We start from the raw sequence: 26,016 nt of genomic DNA, 5'->3' as shown, positions 1-26,016 counted from the left end.
ACTCAAACAGCACAATAGACCATCAGAATTCAAAGGTGTTACATGAAGAGGTGACTTAACAACCACAGGGTCAGGGAACAGAAGAAAAAAAGAAGCTGATCAGTGTGTTTCCATCTGGTTCAACTTTTTAAAGACTAATTTAGGTTTTTTAAATTACAACATTGTGATCATTTCATATTTAATATTTTCACTTTTGGAAACCTCTGTGATAGCTTTGCTTAATTTAAAATAAATAAAGTAATTTTTTATCTCGTCCTGGAGGCCTCAGTTCAGCCTCTGACTGACACGGGTGACCTCAGGTACTGTCTCCTTAAAGTTCTGATTTAGCAGCTCTCCAGAAGCCCGGGAATGTGGGCCTGTTTGTTCGGCTGTGGCCTGGGGGGGCATATGACCATAAAAGGAGTTCTGTGACTTTGTGATGTCACAAAAACTCCAAGGTAGAAAAAAAATTGTTTAACCTGCAGCTTGCAGTCTGAGCTCTGAAGACAAAGAGATTATAATTTGCATACATTTCATATGAAGATCCAACATTGTGACATTAAATTAAACTCTGTAAATATAGAACAGCATAAAACCTCCCTGTTAGAGATACGACTGAAAGGCTGCCAGTGAGGGGAGGCCGGGCCACATTAGTCTAATATGTGTAATACACACACACATCTTCCTGTCCTTCTCATTCTGTAAACATGCTGTAGTTTAGATCTGAGACACATTTAGAGTCTTTACCTCTTCTTCCAGCCAGTCGTTATACTGGACGATGCTCGCCATGGCAACATCAGCACCCTTCATGTAGAAAGTGATATCCCCCGTTGACTCCTCCTAAATAAAATTATAAATGAACATTAGCAGGTTCTCTGTAGGTCAAATGAAACACAAAGTCACAACACACAGTGAAGGCTCTGACAGCTACAGAACGACATTGAAAGTCTGTGTGAAGAATATTAAACTCGTGATTCACGAGCAAAGACCCACACAGGAAGCAGCATCCACACACCACATTGTTGTAATACGAGTTCACACACCCTGACGATGATGCCCATCCTCTTGCTCTCGGAGGTGAAGGGGAAGATCTGCAGGATGAAGAAGGAGAGGATCTGTCCCGAGGGAGTCCTCAGCTGCAGGGAGGTCAGGTCTCTGTTCACCAGGGTCAGACCGACGCTCTGGGTCCAACGCACCAGCTCCACCTGAAGGAGAACATGTGAACATGAACCCCTCAGTGAAGCAGAGAAGACCACACTATCTGGTATGTTCATTGCAACTCACATCGTCAATCGCAATAAATTGAAAAGTGTTATTGGCATACTGATCTCATAGATGGAAATTAGCTAGTTAGCTAAATCTGGTACAAAGCATCTCTTCTCTTCTGAGACTAATGTTTTTTTTTGTACACTGTCCCTGATTCAAATAAACTAAACTATGTCATTCAGGCCATGTTTTTTAAACACTGTGACTGACACACAACATGGTGCTTTATTAAGACGCCTTGTTTCAGATATTTTTCTTTAAAAATCACAGAACAAGAGTTACAGCAACTTAAAACTAAAAATCTGTTCAGATTGATTAGACCTCTGGAACATACTGAAATTTTAAGTTGATTATTTAGTTTCTTAAAGCTCCTGTGAGGAACTTTCAGTTTGGGTTGATTTTGGCGCCCCCCTGTGGACAAAATGGTGCGACTCAGCTCTTTGCTGGTCTTGTCTTGTACATGCAAACGTAGCATTTTCTGATAATCTCATCCTGTTTTCCTTTTTCCACAGCAAAGATTTAAGGGAGAGTGATGCATTTGATTTGTTAATGTAAACAAAGTTTGTTTTGGTTATTTCCTCGCCTGGCACCTACCCCCCCCCCCCCCCCCAGTCGTGGTTATAGGCATTAAAAATGTTTTGTCACTGAGCGTTTCCTTTCACCTTTGTAGCTATAAAAAAAAGTAGCAACATTAAAAACTTCAGTAACTTTCATGAACAGATAAAAACCCTCACAGGGGCATTAATATGAAATCACACATTTATAATAAATCATGGGAGGGTTTTTGAGAATAAATGTATTTAAACTCATCAAATAATGTCTTTGTAGATTTTTTTAGTACGATCACTCACAACAAGTATTTCTCAAGCGAAAAAAATCAAAAACGATTGTTGACCATAAGCTGATTGGATCTAATTTCAGATTTGGTTTATAAAAAAAAAAAGAAAAAAGAAAAGGCATGAGTGAGTAGTTGTATCTCCAGAGCTGCTGAGCGCTCCTCATTCAGCTCCTCATAAGTGTTTTTCTGTTTCTCTTTCCTCCTTCTCTCCTCAGCAGGAACTGCGGCCCCCCGAGTGAGCGTTCAGCTGCACACGACTCAATTCTCAATGGCTTCATTTTCAATTTGCTCACTCAAAGGTTGTTATTATACTCTGACCTACAAATTGGAACTTCCTGTTAATACCCCATCATTTCTCCCGCTCCCCCTTTGAGCTCCGTAAAAAGGGCTGCCTATATTTACTTAACACACATCTGTGTGTCATTATCCTGGTGTGTGTGTGTGTGAGTGTTTGTGTGTGGACACATACACCATGAGCTGAGGATCCTAAACCCTGCTCTTAAATCTTCTTTATCAGCTCTACAGAAACGACTAAGCTACGTCAGCTTTGATACAAACTGAACGTGAATCAATGAATCATGTGTTACAGCTTAAAGAGAAAAATATACAGACGAGAGTGGCTTAAACGACCCGCTCAAACATCGCAGCTCTGTTCTATATGTTGTGTAGTGATCATGTACATTACAATGTCTGCATTGCCTTACAAATGATCAGCAGCTACATGCATGTCATCATGAATATTAACCCTTGGAAGGTGAATTACTTTGTAGTTTGGAGAACATATACAGCATGTCTAATCCACCATCTTGGATTTATAATGTACTACTAATGTAAGCAATAACAGAAATGTTCATCTTTGCATCTTCCTGCTGTACGAGACTTTAACAAAGAACATGACAATGTAAATATTTTGGTCGAGGAGAAAAATTATATTTTTGGGTGATTTTTGCTTTTATTTCTAAAGGACAGTGGAGAGACAGACAGGAAGTGCTGGAGGAAGAGAGAAGGGGGTGACATGCGGTCGGACTTGAACCCTGAACGGCCGTGAGGACTGTAGCCTCTGCACATTGGGCGCACATCCTGACCTCGAGGCCAAACTGGCGCCCTAAAACCTCAAAGCTCTAACACAAAAAACATACATGATGATATCTTAATATCCTTAAAAAGAGAAACGTATGAACTCATGTGGAAGGCAAAGTTCAGCTCAGTATTTTGAGGTCAAAGTGTGACCATTATACGGCGCTCTAAGAGTGCACTACAAAGATTGTTTTTATTTTAATGATAAAATAAAGAGGTTAAAAACAGCAAGACGAGAGAGGCAGTAAGATGCTCAGGTACTTTGGAAAATGAATGCAGAGGATTCTGTTTTTCATTCATTCATTTCTTAAAGCAGTTTAAACACATGACCTCATCTCTTACAGTTTTATTGTGAAATATAGTTTTATATCAAATTAATTTTTTACTGAGGGCATTGATTTGATATTTTCTACTTCCAGCGCTGGATTTTTACTGAAGGAATCACTTCAGTTGATTACTTTATTTAACTGTTTTTATGCTTTAATATTTCATCTCCAGATCAAACACAACTCAAATTTACTTCATGAACAGAGAGTGAATTGATTTCACTGTAGATTGTGTTTAATGTTTCTGTGATTAAAAGATTTGTAATTCTTCACATCTGGCTCTCCTCCTAGTAACACCTTTATTTGTATATTTTGGATACTGTCTACCGCCATGACGGTGCTCCTGCTGTCTCATCCAATCAGAAATGATAAAGCACCTACTTTCCAAAACATGGCAGTCATTAAGGGCCACAGTCTAATGCTTTTGTCTGATATTACGAGGGTCAAAGGTCACAGGAGGACCCTGTTTGCAGCCTGACCGACCAGCAGGTCAGATGTCCCCCTTAGCGACCAGCACACTTCATCTCCTTAATGACGGCTCATTACATTAGAGAGGCTGAGCAGAGAGCTGGGGCCAAACAAACCATCACTGACAGAGGCGCAGCGGCCAAGATCTGAGGCTGCAGTCAGTGAGAGTGAGGAGAGGAGAGAGAGAGAGAGAGAGGTGGAAATAAAAGATGTGTGACAGAACAAAGAATATGGTCGAGAGGAAGGTAGAGCGCTATCAACAATCACAGACCTCCAGCTCTCATCGCTCCTGAGAGAAAATTAAATATTGATCAATCCAGGCAGTGTGAGACGACACAGAGTGGGCAGGCGGAGCTAAGTGAGTCGGATTTATAAATAAATATATACATCAACACAGGAGGGAGGACACACAGGCAAAACGCTGATAAATCTTTCACCACCTTTTTTTTATCTTCTTTTTGACTGCTCGTCTTGGCTGGGGGGCTCGACGCAGAGCATGCAAGAAGCCTCGCATGTCATGGCTGATAAACGTGTCAACAGAAGTGAACCTGGTGCGTGCGGGAAGATTAACTACCCTTCAAGACTTCAATACAGCGCTAGAAAATACAACTTATTTCATTGTCAAAGTAAACGTAGTGATATCGTCTTCTCCACCTTCCCTTTGTGGTTTCTAATCAAGCGGCACGTGCTAAAACTGCATCTGATATTTACCTCGTCCGGACTGGAGGCCTGGTAGGTCCGGTTGTCGTCACTGAAGTCCTGGTCGGCTTCGGCGGACTCGGTTTCCCCGTTGACTCCGGCGTGGGACTCGTAGACGGGGGTGACGTTGTGGCACAGGGCGATGGCCTTCACCGCCTCGTGGATGCGGCTGCTGACGCTCTTTCGGACCTTCGGGCCCGACGTCTGGGTCTTCCGCGATGGAGTGGAGCCGCTGGTGCCGCTGGCGGAGGTCTGGGACGTCCCCTGAAATCAATAACGAGAAATGTGAGACGTGGAGTAAATCTATGATCTACTAAGCCCCCGACCTTTCAGTTGAGAGAATACAGACTCTGTCACTGACCCACAGCCCCCCCCTCCCACTACACATGTATACATAGTTCATACATATTCAAAGTGTGCATATGTAAATGGAGTTGCTGTTGCTATTTGGTTTTTCTTTGTGCAAAAATTGCAAAAAAAGTATTCTAGAGGTCAGAACATTTTAAATATGCTCTGATGTGGATTAAATATGAAACAATTCATCGAATTCAGGCAGAAAATGTCACCTTTTTTGAGAAAATATGCCAAATATCTGCTGTTTCCTTCTCAAATGTGAGGAGTTATTACTTTGTCTTTGTTCAATATGATAGTAAATTAGTTTCCATCTTTGACTGATAAACAAAACTAGAAATTCACCTTCTTCATCTCCAGGAAAACTGTGAGGAGTATAAGTTGCTGCTTTTTGTTATATTGATGATTGAACAGTAAAAAAAAGTCAACAAGTTGGAATAATGCTTAAAACGGTGCTGACAATGTTTGAAATAAGATTATCATGTTGTCACTGGGGCGGTAAAGAAACAACAACACAGTGGAAATCTGCAGCTCTGTGCAGCTCGAAACAGATGAGTCATTTTTCATTAGCTGAGATTACACATGAGGGCGTGGGGCAGATGGTGTCAGAGGCGAGCAGCTGTCTGGAGCTGGCTGAGTAAGAACAATCTCATTCTGTCAACACGGCAGCCAGATCTGCAGCCACCCAGCGAGGAAAAAACACTCGCTTACAGTACGAGGAGTCGCTCGGGGACGCCGCATGATGAATGAACGATATGAGACGTTTTTTCCTGGAAAAAGAATCCTCAGTTTAAATATAAAAATGGATTGAACCAATCAGCAGGGAGAGGCCGGGTGACGCTGTAACAAGACGTGGAGTGAATGGATTATGGAGAATGTGGTTTCAGCTTTTTCACAGATTGAAGAGTTTTTTAAGGTGACAGAGTAAAATGAGATAAAACTCTTCAGGTAAATGGATGAAGGAATCCTACCTGTCCATACGACTGGATGATGTGGCTCTGTATCTCGTCCATGGTGTCGGTGCCGTAAGAAACTGTTCCAAGGTGCAGCCGCTTGAAGACCATTTCGTTTTGTGTCAGAGTTCCTGCAGATCAGAGGAACAGTTTCATTAAAGGTGAATAATTATTTATGTGATTTCTGAAAGGCAGAACTAAATTGTTATTGGTTTGCATTAATCTCTCAATGATTTTATAAACTACTTTTTCGTCAATAACTTTTCTGCACTCTTGTACAACACTTTGAACTGCAATTTAATTTGTCTGAAAGGTGCTATATAAATAAAGTTTGATTTATTGTTGAACCAGAAACAAGAAGGTTTCAAAGCAGACTCTGATATATTGATAATACTTGTTCAGACTCCAGTAGATGGTCATGTTAACATAAACACAACAACAACAGTTTTTACATTTTATCCATCTTACACCAAAACTCGTCTCTACAGCGGGCGATAGACGTTTGCAGAGTCATATTTGCTGTGCATTTTACGACAGTGCAGTTTCACTTGAGTGCCAAAGTTGCACCAAAGCGAATTCCTGCATATTGTAGCTTTACGTACAATGACTAGGTCGACTTTTAAAAAAACAAGAAGAACAAACAGGTCGGCCTTGTTTTAGGATTGTGATTGTCAGAATGAATGCTTAGAGGGCGTCTCACCTCCAAAAACATCAGGGCCATAAGGTTAACCAATTCTCCTGGATCGATAGTTTCTTCTTCTCTCCATGTGCTTTAACTTTCCACCAGGATGAATGCTCCCTACAGATTAATCTATTCCTACCTGCAACAGCCGGAGTTCATCACTCTGACACTCGCTGCTCGTTGTTAGAGAATCAGACCCTGACTGAAAGAGTCCAGGGAGGAGAATAAATAACGCCTGGACATTTTTAACTTTTGTCCATTGTGTATTTATTTTAATCAGATTTTTGACATGAATTAAAGTATTATGACTTTATTTCTATTCATCGCTTCACAGTGACATCACACGCTTACCATGGCGGGCAAGAAAGGCTTCCTACCGCTGTCTGCTACGAAGAAGTCACTATTTTCTGTTTTATTTTTTTTAAACTATGGACAAACTTTTTTAAACTTTGAGTTCCAAATGATAGTTTATTAAATCAGAGGGTGAATTGTTATTTTGCGTTTATTAGAACATCACAAACAGATCATGTGTTTTGGATGGTTGGACAACGTACCGGTCTTGTCGGTCAGCAGGTAGACGAGGCGGCCCAGCTCTTCCGGGATGGTGCTGGTTCTCACCACTGTGCCGGGGATGTTTTCATCTTTCATGATCATCCAACCGTAGGCCGACTTCCCCATGTCCAGGTTTACACGCAAACTACACATGACAAAAACAAGGCGGTTATCTACCACAGGACACAAAAAACAAACAGCCAAACATGCAACCAAATCAAAATAAAGGTGTGATTTAAGAAATGATTCTGTGAAGTGTAAAACAGAGGGGTAGCTCGGGTCTCAAAGCTGTTTCTTTTTTTAATATCTAGAACTAAAAAACGAAATATTCTCTGTCCAGACGTGATTGGCTTATTCAATTGTGACAGAAAAATAAACAGATTTTAAACATCAACAGCATTCTGAAAATAAAGGAAAAGAATCCTGAAGTACCTGATGGGGATGATGTAGGAGAAGAGCACGACGAATCGGAAAAGGTTCCGGAACCACGGACCCACAAACCCCTGCACCGCTACCATGACAATAGACAGAACCACCTGGGCCAGAAACAGGGCCTTGGTGAGGCGGTTCAGCTCCAGGTCCAGGAGGCCGACCTATCGGGACATGAAGCCGGAATAGATATTAGCATCATCATGCTACGCTGTAGTTTTCTTTCAGTGGGAATCAGTGGGAGTTTTGAAGCCACAGAAGCCGTTTAGAATGATGTCACAGAGCGGTCCACTTCCTTGTTTCAACATGGATGCGTTTACATCTCCCACTCACCGTACATGAGTACACATGAATCATGCCCGAGACCACCTCTTCAAGACGGACTCAAGACACTGTGCTCGAGTACGGTACGTTTGTGTTCACACTGATCAAATGGACCAGACTCTGGGGTCAAGCGTACTCAGATCCTGTCCCGGGGTCCCTAGTGTGAAACCCTTAAACTGGATTTTGAGAGCTGCCTGTCCTCTGTTTTGCATTTATATTATCTTTGTAGACTCCTCTCTGTTTGGCTTTGACTGATGACGTCTGTTAAGTTGTTTTCCTGAGTTCATCTCTTTGCGTTGTCAGTCAAAGCACTTTGTAAACATCTGTATTTAAAAGTGCTTTATAAATAAAGATATTATTATTGTTTACAAGCAGATGGTGCAAAGCCGGAAAGCTGGAGTCTGACTGACGGAATGTTTTTATTCTTCTCTGCTTTTGATTCACCTGCACAGTCCCGTTGCTCCTTTAAGAAAAAGCTAAAGACCCATCTCGTTCATGAACACCTACAACCTTAATGACGATGGTTTTGATTGATAACGATGATTTTAAGATGGTTTCTATATTGATTAGAGCTCTCACGAACAGCCGTCGATGTTGTGCTTTGCCTCTGTCAGCACCTGTGTGTCCAATCAGACTCAAAGCTGATCGTTTGCACTTACTGACATTTTTTCCTTTTTTCTAGATCCTTGCTTGCGCTGTACTTACTCTCTGATGTACGTCGCTTTGGAGAAAAGCGTCTAATAAGTGAATTGGATAATTGTTGTAGAAAAGGAGGCGGGATCACTCAATCACTCACTGTAAAACAAATAAAGTAAACCTCACCTGTCCTGACCTGATACTAAGTCTGAAGTGGATATCTGGGGAAACATCTTATTTCTTTCTTGACTCATTTTACTGGAGAAAACTATTTTTAACTTCCCCATCTGCTCTCAAAGCCGTACAATATGCTACACAGGAAAACAAAGACAAAGCCACTGAAAGACATTCTTGGCTGCAGGCTTTTATCATGCAAACCGTCTTTTCTACATAAATACATTTATCGCTGACTGTGTTTTATTGTACACTATGAACTTCATTATTTGCATATTGAAGTATTATCCATGAATGCACCAGAAGGTCAAAAGGCCTCAAAAATAAATAAAGTTCCCGTATTGAGATGAAAAAAAAAAAAAAAGGACAGAAAAGGGGTCAGAGTTGTCTTTTCTTTTTTGAGTGTATCTCCCAGCCAATGGAGCATGTGGGAAAAAGATGTCAAATAAAGAAGCGCCCTTCCCCTTTCTGGCAGCGCTCACAGCGAAGCTCTGTACACAGAGGGCTTTCTTCTGACGCACCACGCTTACAAAAACAGCAGAACATAACATCTCTCCTCCCTCATATAAAGGAGCTGCTCTGAAAAGGAGGGGAGGGGGGCACGGAAGTATAAAAAGCAGCAAAATTCCTCCAGTGTCTAAACCCCCACCAGGCCCATTCCCCTGAGGACTGGGAGAGCAGGGAGACCAGTGTGACTGATTTATCAGTCGCCGTTAAACTCCCAGGAGCACAGAGCGGAGAGGAGGAGAGTAAAGGGAGCGAGTGAGTGGGTGGGTATCTCCCCACCCCTCAGCCTCACTACATGGTTCATGGTTGAGCTATTGAGAAAAATAGGGGGTTTGGGTGGATTAAAATGAAGAAAAATTAAGACACAGAGCACAGTGCATGCCTGAAAAGCAAAGGATCCCCTTCTGCTCGAACAATGGCTGCTGGACATTTTTTCCAGGCCTTGCCGGGGATCAGATGAAGTCATTATTCATTCAGTCAAGAGAAGGGAGGGAGAGAGGGACTCAATTACCTCGACCTAAAGATGCTATCAATGAATAAAAAAGTGCATATTTTACTCCATTCATCCCCATGCCATTAAAAGTGAAAGGAATGATTCGATCTGCCTGTGTGGCTCGTTTTGTTGTTTTTAGCATGCGTGTGAAATGTGATGACGGTTTGCAGCCCGAGGACATGAATATTCATCGAGTTAAAACCAAAGAAAATCAGGACTCCACTCAGAAAGAAGTGTACTGCCCCCCTTTTAACTACTGTAAAGAGTCCTCGGGTAGAAGAGTTAGAGACGTAAACTGAAAGTGGCTCAAGCTTTCCAGCTGACTAATAAAAGAAAACGAATTGAATCCTTTATTGAATCAAATCATAATTTCCTTAGTCAAATATTTTCACTATGCACTTTTTAAGTAGCTCTTGTTCCCAAAAGAGTGCTGCAGTCTCTTTAAAACACTGAATAAAGAAGGTTTCAGCATCAGACTCAGGACCAGGACTGAACATTTCACTTCTTTGTTGTCCTGATACATGTATTCAGAAATCACCTGCACAGGTCTGACTTTTTTTTTTTTTTACAGGAAACATTAATGAATGAATTTTACCTGTATATAATGATCACAGCTAACTGTCAGCTACCCTAAGATTAATTTGTGCCCCTTAAGTCTTGATTCAAAATTCAGTACGTTTTAGATTTATTTTGGATCGACATGTCGCAAACACACATGTTGTGTAAAACACGAACAGTGAACAGACTGAAAAACAGTGTGCTAAAGCTAAAAGGTGTTCTTTAATGCAAGTGTCTTTAGCACATCTCACATCTTTATCATAACACTGAGTAATGTTATTGCACGTGCAGGCCTCCTCAGGACGTCAGAGGCGTCTGCAGGACAATCTGTTATTACTGAGATTAACTTGCTTCTAGGATCATATGTTCCTTTTTTTTATGTTTGTTTACCCTGAGCCACATTTTATTCTTTGGGTCTCTGCTGCTTCAAAACAAACTGACCAGGTATCCAAATCAATGAAGAAAGCAGTTAGCATGTTAGAAATTAGTGTTTATCCTCTTTAAAGAGATCGTTCTTCTGCAAAATGTATCTCACTAGCCAAACAAATGTTTATTGAGACAATCCGACCTGGAATCATAAATATCAAACATGTTTGATATGCATGATTCTTTGGACAAAAAAAAGGATACGACGAGGCTCAAATCAGGACATGCCCACTGATCGTTTTTTTTAAATCAGGCCTTAATTGGTCTAGTGTGTTTGGCAATCTTAAATTGGCTGTGAATGGTAAATGGTAAATCTAGTCTTCCAACTACTCAAAGCGCTTTTACACCGCCTGTCACACCCACCCATTCTCACCCTTTCACACATTGATGGTAGTGATCGCTATGTAGTATCATCCATCAGAAGTAACTAATCCCATTCATACACCGCCACTGAAGCAGCGGGAGCAATTCAGGGTTAAGTGTCTTGCCCAAGGACACATCGGACATGTTGCTCAGCTGGGGATCGAACCCTCGATCGGTTGAGAGGCGACGACTCTACCAACTGAGCCACAGCCGCCTGAATGTTTTCATGTGCTGGTGTTTGGTAAATAATGCAACTCCTGCAGTTTGGTGAGATGAGCAGATATTTAAAGCCTTGTACTGGAGAGGGAAATCGGATCGACTGAAAAACGCTCTTCCTCTGGTATAGACCTCTTCTTTTTTTTTACAATAAGAGCTTGAGAGACATGTGAAGAGCACAGAGTACTGCGGCTTGGAAATGTACTTCAAAGAACAAAGATCTTTATTGGCGGGCAGCCTCCTGTCAAACGACATTGTTCCGTCTCTTTCCTCAGACAGAGGCCCGTCTAACAACACTGAGACAAAGAGTGAATCTATGTCTGACGTCCTGTCAGATTGATCAAGTGCTGGCTTTGTCCTGGCCGGTGTCACAGCAGATTATATGAGGCCAAAACGTTCCTGCGACTTCAGCCTCACTGTATCGACTTTCTCCCCCAATCTCCAGTCTCCATATTGGCACTTCTGACATCATCTCCTTGAAATATTGAATTCCTCTCAACTGTGGAGCTTACACAAAACAGTGGCTCTCACCATTCGACCGGCCACATCAGCGTTCTTAATAAAAGACACTGGTGTCAAAACCGTGCCGCAGTAAGACGAGGCTATGTAGAGCCACGGGGAGCTTTAGTGCTGCAGACAGCTGTAGGTGATAACTCTGTGTGTGAAAGTCGCACGCATCAAAACGCCGTCTCTGAGATGCTGCTGATTCCCCGTCTCTATCAGGTAACTCTGGTCTATCTATCCCAACAATCTTCAGGGCAAAATCTTATATTTAGACTCAAATTTTCATTAATCTCCTCGATCTGGGGACAGGACGCTCGATGGGGATTCTGTGGGATTAACTTTCCGCTGAAAATGTCATTTAAATCCTCCCTTAGTTAATTTCCCTTTTGGTTAATTAGCAACTGGCTCTGACCTTTTGCATTGACAGGTCCAACTTTATCTAGAAAGTCAAGGTTAGAAAAGCAGCTCGCCAAAGTGATTGATTGGTGATTAGAGGCAGGGGGAGGAAAACCTGGAGCAGACGTTACCTTCTGAGGTGTTTCTGTCTCTGCAGCTTTTATAAAGATATTTGAGTTTATGCTGGCACCACATCAGAGACCTTATTATTTAGTTTTCATATCATTTGAGAAGTTTAGAAAGTGCCTTGAAGGTACTAGGAGGAACTCTGGGGTTGTGTGGATTTTGGCGCCCCCTGTGGACAAAGCAAGACGATCCATCTTGTTGCTTTTATCTTATTTTGCTTGTTGGCTCGTCTGTTTAGTGTTTTTTTTTTTTAGGTAAAATCTGTAAAACTAAGATTTATAATCAGAAAAAAACAACTTACACGTGTACAGGACAAGATCAGCAAAGATGAGGCACCAACAGCTCAAACTAACACAAACAGGGGGAGCTTTTTAAAAACTTTTCAGGGCGTTTTCTGACATTTTAAACACTGAATATTAAAATATCAGTATGACTTACTCTCTGCATAAAAACAGTTGCTTTAAGAGAATTTAAAGCATCCCTTCTGCAACAAAAATAACTCTCACACAGTTCATAGAACTTCCTGTTTTTCTTACAAAAACACAAAAACTAAAAAAAGTATTCACCTTATTCTTGGCAAAGGACGTGTTCAGTACGCTCCTGGTCTCTTTGCCCGTGTAGATCACCACTCCGATCACCGTGCCTGCCAATGAGAGAGACAAGGAAAGTAATGCTGCTCATTAACTGCCCCCCCCCACCCCACCACCACCACCGTATCACACACACACACATGCAAAAACACAGATGCACTTATCTTGGTCAAGTAAGATGAACTGCATGAGAGGAAACACAATAAGGCCGAGCTGAGGCAGTTTCATCTCGTTGCCGCTCAAGCCAACAGACAGGAGTTTAATGCGTTTAGGCTCTCAGGGCCTCAGCACCCTATGGAAGCTCATAAAACCTGATCAATACGCTGCCATCTTTATTTGCCAATTCATTACGGCCGCCTTATTACAGAGGATTAATGAGTCATTAATATTAAATGAGCTTAATGGGAGAGCAGAGAGCAATAATAAAAAACGAAACACAGCCCTGGAAATCCCCAAACGATAAAAATGGAAAGTTAAAAAGCAAAACGAGGAAAAGTGAACCGAGAGAAAAGAAAAAGGGAAGTCAAGCCGTTAAACGAGCAGAGGAGGTGAATTTGATGAATCACTCTCGTTGACTTCAAAAAAATTTGAGAAATGGTGTGTGGCTCAGCATGCAGAGGGGCTTCAATTTGAATATATACGAACGACTAATTCACTCGTCACAGCTGGACTGCTGCCGGCCTGTAAGAGAGCGAGACGCGGGCCGGTTCAAGTCCCCAGAATGCCACTGCAGAGGCCGTGAAGTGTCAGGGAGAAGCTTGAGGAGGACAATGACATTCCCGAGCAGAAGATGATGTAAGGGGTCTAAGTTAGGCTCTTTGTGTGAGAGTGTGTGTGAGTGTGTGTAAGTGTGTGTTTGTTCTTCTGGTCAAGGTCAGGCCGGAGGGGAGAGCAACACCGCAAATCAATGGTGTAGGCATCGCTGAGAGCGTCACAAACACTCTCAACTGACACAACCGTTTCTGTGGGGAATCGCTGAGACGGAGCGAGGGGAGGATTACCTCAACTGTGGGTTTTTTTCAGAGCTCTCCAAACAAGCACACAAGTGGTATCAAATCAAACACCCCGGAGGCTTAATGCCACGTATCCTCACCGCTGCTAAAACACACGGGCAAGGATTGGTCGGCCTGCTCTGACCGTAAAGAGGGATTTCTTCAACCTGATGTCGGAGCTTTTCACATCGTTTAATTGTGTGTTTAAAGCTCCTGTGACGAGTTCTTAACTGGTTATGAAGCTGATTGTTATGACTAGTGATGATTCTACATGACTGATCATTTCTGTAGTTGTACTAAAATCCTGTCTCTGCTGCATTCAAGGTAAGGGTCAGAAAAAGTGATTTACAGCATGCTGCAGAAACTGCCTTTTTACAGTTTCATATAAACAAATAGAATAAAATACAGCAGAAAATATGCACACAAACTCATACGCATCACAGCCACCAGAATAATTGATCTCCCCCACACCCACACCTAACAGAACTCAACAACAGAGCCATCACACACCCACCTCACCCCTACTCCCCTCAGGACGGAGGTACAGAGCACTGAGGTGCAGAAGGGCTCGCCTCGGGAAAAGCCTGATCCCTGCTGTTAGAGCTTCCCTGAACTGAAGGCCTCGCTGAACAAGCCAGAATGGAAACTCTTGATTGTTGTTTAACTCCGTTTTATACTCTGTGTTTTGTGTATTTAGTGTTCTTTGGTGGGAATTGTCTGTTGGACAGAAATGGCGCTGTGAAAAGGAAATTCCCCACGGGGACAATAAAGTCTAAAGGCAGAAATGTGTCTACAAATATATAAAATAAAGAGAGTGGGTTGAGAGGGGTTGACCGAAATGTCACCCTGGTGAAATACATTTCTGGAATATTGGAACACTGCAGTGCACGAGGCGTCTTTCTCTTTGTTTTAAGTGATTTTTTTCTCGACTCAGCACCCGCCCTGGAAATGAAAAATGATCATTCAGGGACACTGGTTTTTATGTACAGAGGCGACAGTCCTCGTCACACTGGTTGCAGGTTCAACTACATGTCCTGACGCACCTTTAGGACAGTACTTTACAGGACCTGTTCCATCAAAATCTTTTTTAAAAAGTGTTAATCATTCCGTGTTTTCATCACTTACATCTGTGTTAAAAGACGTACTCTACTGATCCCTTTCACACTCCTGAATGCCTCTATGGTTTTTAAGGGGAGATGAAATTCAAACAAAGGCCCGTCTCTACACTTGAACCAGGGTCGCTGAGGTTACATACATTCCCTCTTTTCATCCGTCCCCCCTTTTATTCGTGGAGTGGTGTCAAGAAATGCAGAGTCCCAGTTTGAGATTGAAGAAGCAGAGTAGATATTTCTTTAGGTTTTACAAATGTGTGCATAAAAACAAACCTTCTGATGAAAATAATACAGGTCTCCGTTTAAAAACGAAATAAACTGTGTATTAAACTTAGTATCTAATTTCAGGAATTTGAATACAAGTTGTATTAAACTTACCAGATGCAACGACTGTGCTGGCCCAAAGAGTGTTCTCGATGCTCAGGCTCTCGTTGATCTGTGGATCTGCATCTTCCTACAGGACACGACAGAACTCATTAATTTAAACTAATTAAAGGTCTCATATTACCGTATGTAAAATACTCTTCACCATGTTTCTCTTACTCTAACATGTGTCTCTAGTCTGTCTACAAACCCCCCAATTATGAGAAAAGTCCATCCTCTCCATCTTTTGCCTGCTCCACTTTTCAGAAAATGTGTTCTCAAACAGGCCGTTTGGAGATTTTCCCTTCATGACATCACAAAGGGCAGTAACCCCTCCCCCAGGTGGGTGACACTCTCACAGCTAGGTGTTTGTTCTGCCCTCTGAGTCTGCCTTCTCACTGTAAACAATAGGACATGGAGCGAGAAAGCCCGAGACACCCAAGCCCTTCCAGAGAGGGGGCGTGGTCAGACACAGCTCATTTACATATTTAAAGGTACAGACACAGAAACAGCCTGTTCTGAGCAGGGCTGAAATAGAGGGGTTTATAGTCATGATCAAATACAGGATCAGAGTGGATTTAGAACAAGAAACTTCACACATGTATTGAGGAGTTTTGAGACTTATTTAAACTGGTTGAAGAGGAGGAGAATATGTCACCTTTAAGACTAAAGATGATGAATAATCTGCTAAATTCTAAATATGTGACCTCAAAGAAAAACAACATTAAACATACATTATTTTTTAAGCATGTAAGCAGCAGCTGATAGACCCGCAAAAAAAACTAAAAGTTTGACAAATTTAAATGTAATTGTTTCTGATAAAACTTTTTGTAAGCAGAAGAGAAAATTTTAAATAAAACTTCAGAGTCATTAAAGAGAAAAAGCCGCTCCATGTTGATCATTTATTTTACCAGTCAGGAAACTTTGAGTCAGGATTATTCTTCGTAGAGAATTAAAAAAAAATAAACCAGCAAATAATGTATCATAAGATATACAAAACCAATTCCTGTGTTAATCATTACTATTTCATTAATGATTAACAGAAGCCCACCTTTTAATCCTGATATATTTCAGTATTTATGATTCAAACATGCAATGTCTGGTAGTCATAATAGATAAAAAACTGATATGGAAACCACACATAGAAAACATCAAGAGAAAAGTGTCAATGTGTTGGTGTTTAGAGCGGAGCAAAGGACAGTTTGGATTCTGCTTCTCTTCCTGTTTCATATTGTTCACTTCTTCTGTATTTCAGTTATTGCACCGACGTCTGGGCCAACATGTGTATGAGTAATAACCTTCGTATGTATTACAGAAAAGAGTGATTAGACTCATTAACAAGGTTAACGTTTGAGAATGAATATTAATTAAATATGATGAAAGTTTGCCATCACAGAGCTGTTCTGTTCTTGAGTTGTACTCTTTCTTGGGTGTGATCTGTGGTGTCATTTTTGGTGTTTTTAAATCCTTTTAGAGGAAAACTAAAACATTTCACACAAACCGTAAAAGTCTCAGTTAAATAATTTCTTCTGTTTTGCGACAAACGAGCAAACAAGGTGATCAAAAAGTCCCCGAAAACAAAGATTTGTGGCGCTCAGAGCCGAGGAACATGAGCCCGCCTCAGAGTGAATCCAGCTCTTTGGTTCTGCTGTGCGATTAATTCTCACAAGCACCTGACACAGTAGTGCAGACTGAAGCAATACAGTAGTCCCTTCATCAATACTTGCTCTAGATTTGGCATGGCGATAGAGTCTCCTTTTTAAAAGAACAGTATAGAGAGTGCACATAGATGAGATTTCAGAGATAAATAAGCCCCCGGAGAGCCTCTTGTTTCACCCTGCCCGTTTTACCCCTCTCTTAAATAAAGACCAGCGCTGGAAACGGCTCGAGTCAGGAGTGCAGAGTCAAGGCTCCAGTTTCGGCTCAAATTGCCTCTCTGATATGATAATTATGATACCTAAGCAGCCACATCCTGGCAATGCACTCAAACATGGGAAGAGGTGCATGAAAAATAAATGGCAGCTTGCGGAAAAGCTTGACCGCGCTGACATTGGCATCAAACTTAACGGTGTTCATAACTGTGCAGGGTCTCAATAAGGACGGCAGAAACAAAGCCACCATATCCGTCCCAAGGAAGAAAAAAAACCTCCCCCCCCCCCCCCCCCACCCTCATAAATAGGTAAGTTCATTTGCTGCGGATCTGTGGGAACCCATTTTTTTTCCCATCCTGCTCGGACTAAAAGCACACGCTATGCAAAGGAAGGCCGCGGAGGATGAATGAGCGGAGGAAGTGCTCCCTCACTAAGCCTGGTGTGTGGCCAAGAGTGAAGACGGGCCACAAAGCCTCCCTTTGTACCGGAGCTCTCCTCTCTGTGGGGGCTGCGCTAATCTGCTATTAATAAAAAAAAAAAAAAAAAAAAAAGAAAGGAAAAAAAAAAAAGAAAAATCACTGAGCAACAACCAAGACGGGATGGATGGAGCTGGAGCAGCGAGAACCTGCCTGTGATGTAAGAGGTACGCCTGCCGGAGATAACAACGAGGCCCCGGACGGACACACACAAGCTCTCATTGTTGCCGCTTGTCAACACATTGCAGCGATACACATCTTTTGTTGTCAACCCAGCTGCTGGAGAAGAGAAATCAGCAGGTGTTTGAGACTCGTTTAACAGCTTATAAATATGTCAACGAGCTACTGTACCCGGGTGAAGTTCCCCTCGAAACTGTGGATGTCCAGCTGAGGCTTCTGGGCGTAGACGTAGGCGCTGATGGAGAAGAGATCCTGAGACAAAAAGCCAAAAGAGAGACCATGAACACTTCAACGTCATTTAATTTATCTAACATGTCATTATTCGTTATGGAGGAAATTATTTTTTACAGATTAATTTTGATTTTAGCACAACAAGATGAAAGTTTCTACACGGCATTTTCTCAGTTTGACTTCTTTCTCCAAGTTTTTTTTTTCTGGGGGGGGAGATAAATGTGGCCATCTACCTTTTGTTTTGACATTCACACAAATGTGGAATCAAAAAGGAAGCAGAACCGAAACCAAGACTTCTTTATAAAACAGTAAATCACAAGGCTTCAATCATCTGCATGTCTCTGTCGTCTCTGCAGCCTTCAGCCTGTTAAGGACCAAAGTCTCGCCCCCGAGTGAAACAAAATTGATTGTAAATATTAAATTATTCAGGCAGGCGGCCTCTGCAGCAGCCAGGCAACCCCTCAGTCATGCTCAGATAGTGTTCTCCTGGTGAGAACACGGGCAGAGCGGTTAGAGGGGAGCAGGGTGGATTGTTTTACTCAAACCCCCTCTGGAGGATACGGTTCCTGCTGCTGCTGCATTTTACAGAAGAAGAAGAAGAAGGCTCAGAAACGCATCAAAGTCTGATAAAAGTCATATTGGTCTAAGCTGCGGCTGAACATGGAGTTATAAAAAGTGGACTTATTTAGCCGTTAAGAGCAAACAGAGGATTCATAATGGTTTAACTCTTCCTATCATTAGTCCTCTTGAAATCCAATATGACTCAAACATCAAATTACTTTCTGAAACTTTAATTCTCCGATCACATGACGCAGCGTTGAATGCCCCTCCAGCTAACGGAAGTTGCCGTCAGGTTCAGGTAGTATCATCAGTCTCCAGAACAGTTAGAGGACTTTATTTGATGGCGCTTTTGGTGACACACTTAGATTCTCTCCGTGTTGTGTTTCCTTACCCCCACTGCTGGAAGTCTCTGTGTGCAGCCGACAGCAACCTTCAGCTTCCAGTCCGTTTCTCCGTCCAGCTGATCTGTTCTGATGAAGCAGGAACCTGACAAAGAGGAGAGTGACGCCATCATTCAGGTTGTGTTGTTGGGGCGCTGGTGGTGCTGTGGTGCAGTGGTTAGTGCGCTCGCCCCATGTATGGAGGCTGTAGCCCTCAAAGCGGGCGGCCCAGGTTCGAATCCGGCCTATGGCTCCTGTCCCGCATGTCATTCCCCACTCTCTCTCTCTCCCTGATTTCTGACTCTATCCACTGTCCTATCTCTCCATTAAAGGCAAAAAAAAGCCCAAAAATAAATCTTTAAAGAAGGTTGTGTTGTTATGTTCCATGAGGTCTCTGAAGCTCTTCTCACAGCGGCGCAGTAAAAAAGCTCTGCCGTCATTATTAGACGAAGTCTCTAAGGAAGTACAAACATTTAAAAGAAGTGCAATGTTTGTTGGAAACGATACAATCTAGAATAGCAGCAAGGCAGCTTTTGGTTAAAAAATAAGTGGAAGTACTGTTCCATAAAAACTTTAAGTTCATGAGTCATAAATGAGTGTCTTAATTTCATGTATTAGATAAATAAAGAAATAATTATTCATGTGATGTAAACCAAAAGAGGTTAAAGGGAAAATAAAGCTCAGTTTTTCTGGTTCAGGGACGGAAATGTACGCTGAACACACGTTAACCCCCCCGCAGTTTTTTTTAGACGTGCATGAAGACTGTTACCACTGATGTCTGAAGTTCAGGCAGATTGTTAAAGACACTGTCTAAAGACCTTAAAACGGTGTTCATTTGCACATTACAGTTCTCACTTCTTTATTTGATAGCGTCTATCAAACAATTAAAAAAACCTTAAAATGATGTACGTGTAACAAACTGGCAGAGCAGCAGAGCAGCACGGTGTACATTGATTGAGCCTGCAGCACGATCCAGAGCGTCTGAGCAGCTGCTGCGGAAACTGTGAGCTCCGCTAAACGTTGAGCAGTGGTGACCTGTATTGATCGGAGGTAATATTACATATGAAACTGATGGATGAGAGCAACTATTTGACAGAGAGGTTAAAGGGCAGCGATAAACCGTCCCTGGAGGGTTAACTATGATGGAAAACATTAACACAAGGAGGATGATTCATGCTTTCCTTCTGCTGCGATGGCACTTCAGCACCGCACATAACATCACTGAGATCTGTGTGTGTGTGTGTGTGAGTGAGAGAGAGAGAGTAGGTGAAAGACAAAGTAAAGACAGAGATGTGTTTATGTGTGTGCATTGGAGGCATAAAGACATCAACAACTCCCTGCCAAGCATATTGGCACATTGATGATTGATGGAAATGATGTCCTCTAAACATTTCCTCCCGATGCCCCTCAGAAAAAGAGCCGGTTCTGATGCAGGCTCATTGATTAATTGGAATCTGCATCGTCAGTCACCAGAAGAATGTGGCATAAATCATATAAATCACAGGCCGCCTCGATCGGATGATGTCAAGGGACTGGAAGTGCGGGGAAAAAAAACACATTTCTCACCCGGATGATCTTGACACAGTTTGTTAAAGGGCCACAAAAGGGCAAACAAAGTTCAACTGTACGTATTTTAAGACCCGAGTCAATCCAGGAGGAGGTTTTTGGCCGACCGTGATCGTTGTGTTTTTCAGCGCTGACCTGCTTCACATTCATAAAGTCACACCAACGTTTGCCTGCTCACCTGCTTTCTCTGAAGTTCTCAGGAAGATCATGTCTGCAGGAATCCTTTGGTTCTACACAAAGAAAACAAGAGTGACATGTTATTGAGATCTGTAGTATTTTATCATGAATAAGAGAACAAGATCAACACCCGAACCAGAGGGTGAAGGAGCGAATGCTTTCTTAAAGGCTCTCTAACACAAATTCATGATACCTTACCCTAGCTGCGGCTAGATTTCAGGTTTAATATCCTTTGTCAATTAATTGTTGTTACTTTTATTTTCTTGATTGCATTATATGTCATTATGTGTGTATCGATCTCTGTGGGTTTGTAGGAGGGATGTGGTGTGTGACTGTGTCTGTATCACACCGTACTGTTTGGTGTTTTTTTAATGTTGGACCCCCTTGAAAACAAGGTGGTTCATCTCAAGGGGCTTATCCATCAATAATCCGAATTTACATTGAGGTTAGCCGAGCAGATGGTTACCAGATCAGTGAAGTTTTTAGTACTGAAAGAACATTTGCGGTATCAGAATGACATAAAAGTTGAAGTTTGTTAAAAGCTGTGTACTGTGACTTTAAATCCTTCACTTTACAGAGGACAGTCAGCTTCGGATTGGAGGTTGTCGTAAGTTTAACCAGGACTTGACTCAAATCATGCTAACATATTTTTGGAAACTTAAAGCTCCTGTGAGAACATTTCTGTTGGTGTTAATCTCGTGCCCCCTGTGGACAAAGTGCTACCTCTTGTCTCATAGCTAATGATGTGTTATCTGATGAGAAATCGCCTCCTGCTGTCTTTTAACAAACAAATCAGCCTTCTTCATAGTGCAACTCCCCAACATCATTACGCCTTAAGACATTCAAATCAATTCCTCAATGCCGCAATATTCTGGTGTCCCAGTCTTTTAAAACTTTGCATGAGAAGACATCTGCAGAAACATTTCAGCCTTACCTTCTCAACGATGATCAGGTCCCCAACTTGTATGTCCGAACTCTTCACTTGGATTTTACCTGAGGATGACAACAGCTTTATGAAAAAGGAAACAGACAGAAGAAGACCTGATCTATCTTCACCTTTTACATTTGATTTTTTTAAGGACAAGCTGCTGTGTTTTTTCAAATCTATGAAATAAAAGACAAGTATTGATCTCTGGCTCCTTGAAAATGACCCCGACTCTTAAAACCACAAGCCACTCTGTGCTGTCGCTCTTCTCTTTCTCTCTCACCTCCTAACAGATTGATTACCTCCTGCGTGATCATGTAATACCCTTCTGTTTTCATCTCTGCTCTGAGGCACAAACAAAAAACGACGGCACACTCAAATGTGTCGCCTCAATGCCCACAAAGAACCCGTCTTCTCCACTAGTGAATGTAAACGAGCACCAGGGTTGTCACTTTATTGGAATTTTAAACTTCCACATGATACTAGTAAAAATCAAACTATATCAATACCATGGCAATAAAAGAAGTCCTAGGGATTTATTATTGGCAAATTGATTGGTTTTAATTTCCAAAAATTGCCAGCAAACTTCTGCACACTGTCTAAATTACACAAATAGATGTGTTTTTGCGATTTAGACAGAGTGTCCTCCGCTGTCACCTCTCTGTCTGTTAATAGGAGGCGTAAACGTCATTTTTGCAAAGGGGTCAATACTTTAAGGACCTGAATTTGAAAAGACCACCACAACAATCTCTCCTTTGCCCGGAGCAGCTTTGGGTTTAAATACGACTGAAGATCTGAAGTTTTTAAAGCTTCAGTACTCTCTGATACTATTGATCATTCCAGGAATATAGATTGTATAGTTTTGAAACATTTGGTTTCAAAAAGTGTGAAAAGCATCAAAAAGTTTTTTGACATTCTTAAAATGCACATGAGGGATTGATGAAGCTACATCCTCAGTATTGTTAGAGATACCACACAGAGGGATTTCATCACACGTTCAACAAACGGACCGATCATCACACGGTCTTTAGAAACTGAGAAAATGCAATGCACAGCAAGAACATCGACTCCTGTTACAAGTGTAGACCCAGCAGAGTGCTCTCTAGAACCTCCGGGCATACAAGACTTCTTTCAGACTTCTCACTGACCTCGCACTGTGAGCTTGCTGTAGAGTTGAGAGTTCATCTCTTTGTCCCGCTGGTACCGTCGCACTTCATCCACAGCCTCACGCACCATGGTAACGGCCATCACAAAACCCTGAGTGAGAGGAAGTAAAATCAGATCACTCATTCACACCATGATCATTCACAAAGCTTCGTTAATAGAAGATATTTATTGTTGAATAAGTTGAGTAACTTTGGAACTTAATGAGTCTATTAAAAAAGAGGTTACCAAAAAAAGACCTGTTAGCATTTAGCTCTTAAACAGAGGTGTGTTTTTCAATTCCCCCCCCCCCCCCCCCCCCCCCCAACATCTTTAACCAACCGTGACCTTCTTGATTTGAAAAACCACATTACATTGAGAAACACAAAATAAATATGTGTCCCTCACAATCGACTACAGCTGCTTTTTTCAGGGCTGATATGCTCAGAAAGACCAAAACTTAGATAATAAAAACCAAGATGTGAACTTACCAGCGGTGCCCAGTATGTGTACAAATATCCGATCTTCAGTGATGGCACAAACTGGGAGCAGGCCACCACCAGGAAGTAGAGATTGAGGAAGAACTTGAACTGCTGGTAGAGAACCTGAGGGGAGAAAAGGATTCAGTGAGGCGAGTCAGAGACGACGACAGCTGCCCAAAAAAAAAAAGTCTGCATGGTTAACTGTACGAGATGGTTTAAGATACGAGTTAGCGCTGTTAAGTTGACATAAAAATGATAACAACTCAGAAAAGCTCTTCTTAAAGGACATATTATCCCCTTCTCCACCTTTTCAAACAGTCCCCTGTGGTCTAAATGAAACATCTGTGCTGTGCTTTGGTCAAAATATAACATGAATCAAGCACCAGAGGAGGTTTGTGACCCTGTATAAACCAGCTCTCTCAGAACGCTCCGTTTTGGTGTGTGTGTCTCTTTAAATGCAATGACCCCCCCCCCTGAGTTTTCCTAGTAGAGCAAGCTAGAGTAAAAATGGCCGACCTGCGCAAAGGTTTTGTTCTAGGCTGGAGATGGAGTCCATGGGTGGAGATACCAGGGGAGGGGAGGGGATTTTTTTTTACCAGAATCCCACTGTGACATCACAAGGACAGCAAATTTGAAACGGAGCATTTTTCTCATTTGTTAGACCACAAACAAAGGACTGGATGGGTTTATTTCACATTTTGTGGGTCTGTAGACACTCAGGTTACCCAGATAGATGTTCAAAAACACTGTACAAGTGGATTTTTCAGAATATGTCCCTTTTAAGGCATTCAGGCAGTTGTTTCCGCAGTAACGTAGTCCAGTGTTGCTCTGCAGATTAACCAAACTGACCTGAGAATAAAAATAATGAACAAAGACAAAAACAGGCAAACGTTCCCTCAATCACACGGACCAAAGTGCCACCTGTGACTTACTGATGGCTCTTGGCTAATGGACCATCCGTCAGCAGCTTTAGCGTTCTATTCATCTAAGGTCACATTTTGAATAATGTGGGCAATAATGAGAGTCTAGCATCTAGTCACAGATTATCAGAGACAAAAGGATCAATGGACGATGCTCTACAGTTAATGAACCCGCTGACCTTTAGGGGAAAATGCACACTGCTAAACTCAATTTGTGTGTATTTAATAATTCAAAGTAAAGGGAGGAAACACAGCTGTTTGGCTCACCGTCGATGGGAATATCTACGTCTCTAATAGACAGTTGACATTTTATAGCCTGGGCTAAAGGCAGCCTGCTTAATCATGGCACCATTTGGTTTTTTAATACGTTAGTCTGATGGATCCCCTACAGTGGACACCCTTAACTTAAAGAAGGAGCAGTTAACAATGAGATCCAGTACACGCTACGAGGTTTAATTCACTGTTTCACTATGACGAGATATTTCATCTGGCGGAATGTGGGGATTATTAAAGTCACTCATAGTTGGAATATTTTCTCAAAATTCCCACATTTTTCTGCCGCTCAGCAAATTTAAGCTGTGTTCACATATACACACTGAAGATTTCTAGATAATTTCAGGAGGACTGCCCCTGAAATCCTACTGATCTGTTTGCTCACACATGCACCTCACAGCAGGAGACTATCAGACCTGAGGGGAATCGGGGGGGGGGGGGGGGGGGGGGGGGGGGTGTCTCCTGAGGTAAGACATGATCATGCAGAAGTCCCCTATATGACGCTACAATGAGAATATTTGCTTTTATATCAATGCTACTTGTAGTTCCACATAATCTCAATATCATCAAAAGTACAGAGAAGAACAGAAAACATAATGCAAACTGTGTAAGCCCTATTCATGTGGAATTTGTCATACAAGGACAAAATCCTGACTTCCTCACCCCAGGCACAAAGGTGAAGATGTTGTACTTCTGGTTCTTGATGGCGTTCTTGGGGTACTTCTCTTCACATTTCTCCGGACAGCCGAGCCACACCGTCCTGGCCTTCAGCTCCTTCTTCCTCCGACATATGTGGGCCAGACAGTCACAGCAGCTGAGAGGGGAAGAGATGTAAACACACATTACCTCATTTACATGCTGCCAACTGTACCGGGCTGCAGACAACAACCGACTTCATTCACCCTCAAGAACGATAGATTGATGTAGTTACTTCAACAATTTATCAATAAATTTATGATTGACATATCGACCTGATTGGCTTTGGTGGAGCGCTTCAAAGGTTTGTTTTTAAGTTTTAATTAAACCCATAGTAAGTATAAAAAGGAAAAATACCCACTGATGCCTGGGAGTGTTTTAAAAAATATATAATGTTTGTTGTTGCTAGTAGGGCTCATTTACAAAAGTATAATGTTTAGAAATTAAGTAGCAAAGAAGATGTGAACTGCAAAAATTGTAACCAATGGGGCGCCGGTAGCCTAGTGGTTAGTGCATGCACCCCATATATGGAAGCTATAGTCCTCCAGGTGGGCGGTCCAGGCCCGAGTCTGACCTGTGGCTTCTTTCCTGCATGTCATTCCCCACCGCCTGGAGGACTATAGCCTCTGTACACGGGGCGCACACACTAACCACTAAGATACCAGCACCCCGTCACAAGCTCTTTTATTAACAGCCTGCTGTACAACGTCAACATGGACATGAAAAATGTCGTAA

The 26,016-nt window shown here is 42.0% G+C and overlaps 2 protein-coding genes across 5 annotated transcripts in view; one reads left to right on the top strand and one right to left on the bottom strand.

Moving 5' to 3' along the window:
* The window catches only part of LOC132990650 (uncharacterized), a 270,244-nt gene that overhangs the window by 99,954 nt on the left and 144,274 nt on the right, over positions 1-26,016 (top strand). The gene's annotated exons all lie outside the window — the stretch shown is intronic.
* atp9b (ATPase phospholipid transporting 9B) overlaps positions 1-26,016 on the bottom strand; it is a 43,074-nt gene that overhangs the window by 10,644 nt on the left and 6,414 nt on the right. For all 3 annotated transcript variants that reach the window (XM_061060244.1, XM_061060245.1, XM_061060246.1), the window contains 15 exons: positions 25,249-25,399; positions 23,402-23,515; positions 22,916-23,024; positions 21,777-21,835; positions 20,844-20,895; positions 19,111-19,205; positions 18,099-18,179; positions 15,416-15,491; positions 12,910-12,986; positions 7,624-7,784; positions 7,194-7,336; positions 5,976-6,088; positions 4,666-4,917; positions 1,023-1,184; positions 727-819 (listed from right to left, as the gene is read on the bottom strand). In XM_061060244.1, coding sequence (XP_060916227.1) covers positions 727-819; positions 1,023-1,184; positions 4,666-4,917; positions 5,976-6,088; positions 7,194-7,336; positions 7,624-7,784; positions 12,910-12,986; positions 15,416-15,491; positions 18,099-18,179; positions 19,111-19,205; positions 20,844-20,895; positions 21,777-21,835; positions 22,916-23,024; positions 23,402-23,515; positions 25,249-25,399 — 1,738 coding nt within the window. The remainder of the gene's footprint in view (positions 1-726; positions 820-1,022; positions 1,185-4,665; positions 4,918-5,975; positions 6,089-7,193; positions 7,337-7,623; positions 7,785-12,909; positions 12,987-15,415; positions 15,492-18,098; positions 18,180-19,110; positions 19,206-20,843; positions 20,896-21,776; positions 21,836-22,915; positions 23,025-23,401; positions 23,516-25,248; positions 25,400-26,016) is intronic.

The sequence above is a fragment of the Labrus mixtus genome, chromosome 16, assembly GCF_963584025.1.
Source record: "Labrus mixtus chromosome 16, fLabMix1.1, whole genome shotgun sequence".
Classification (NCBI taxonomy): domain Eukaryota; kingdom Metazoa; phylum Chordata; class Actinopteri; order Labriformes; family Labridae; genus Labrus; species Labrus mixtus.
The sequence above is the reverse complement of the archived record's forward strand: the minus strand, read 5'-3'. Positions and strand labels throughout refer to the sequence as shown.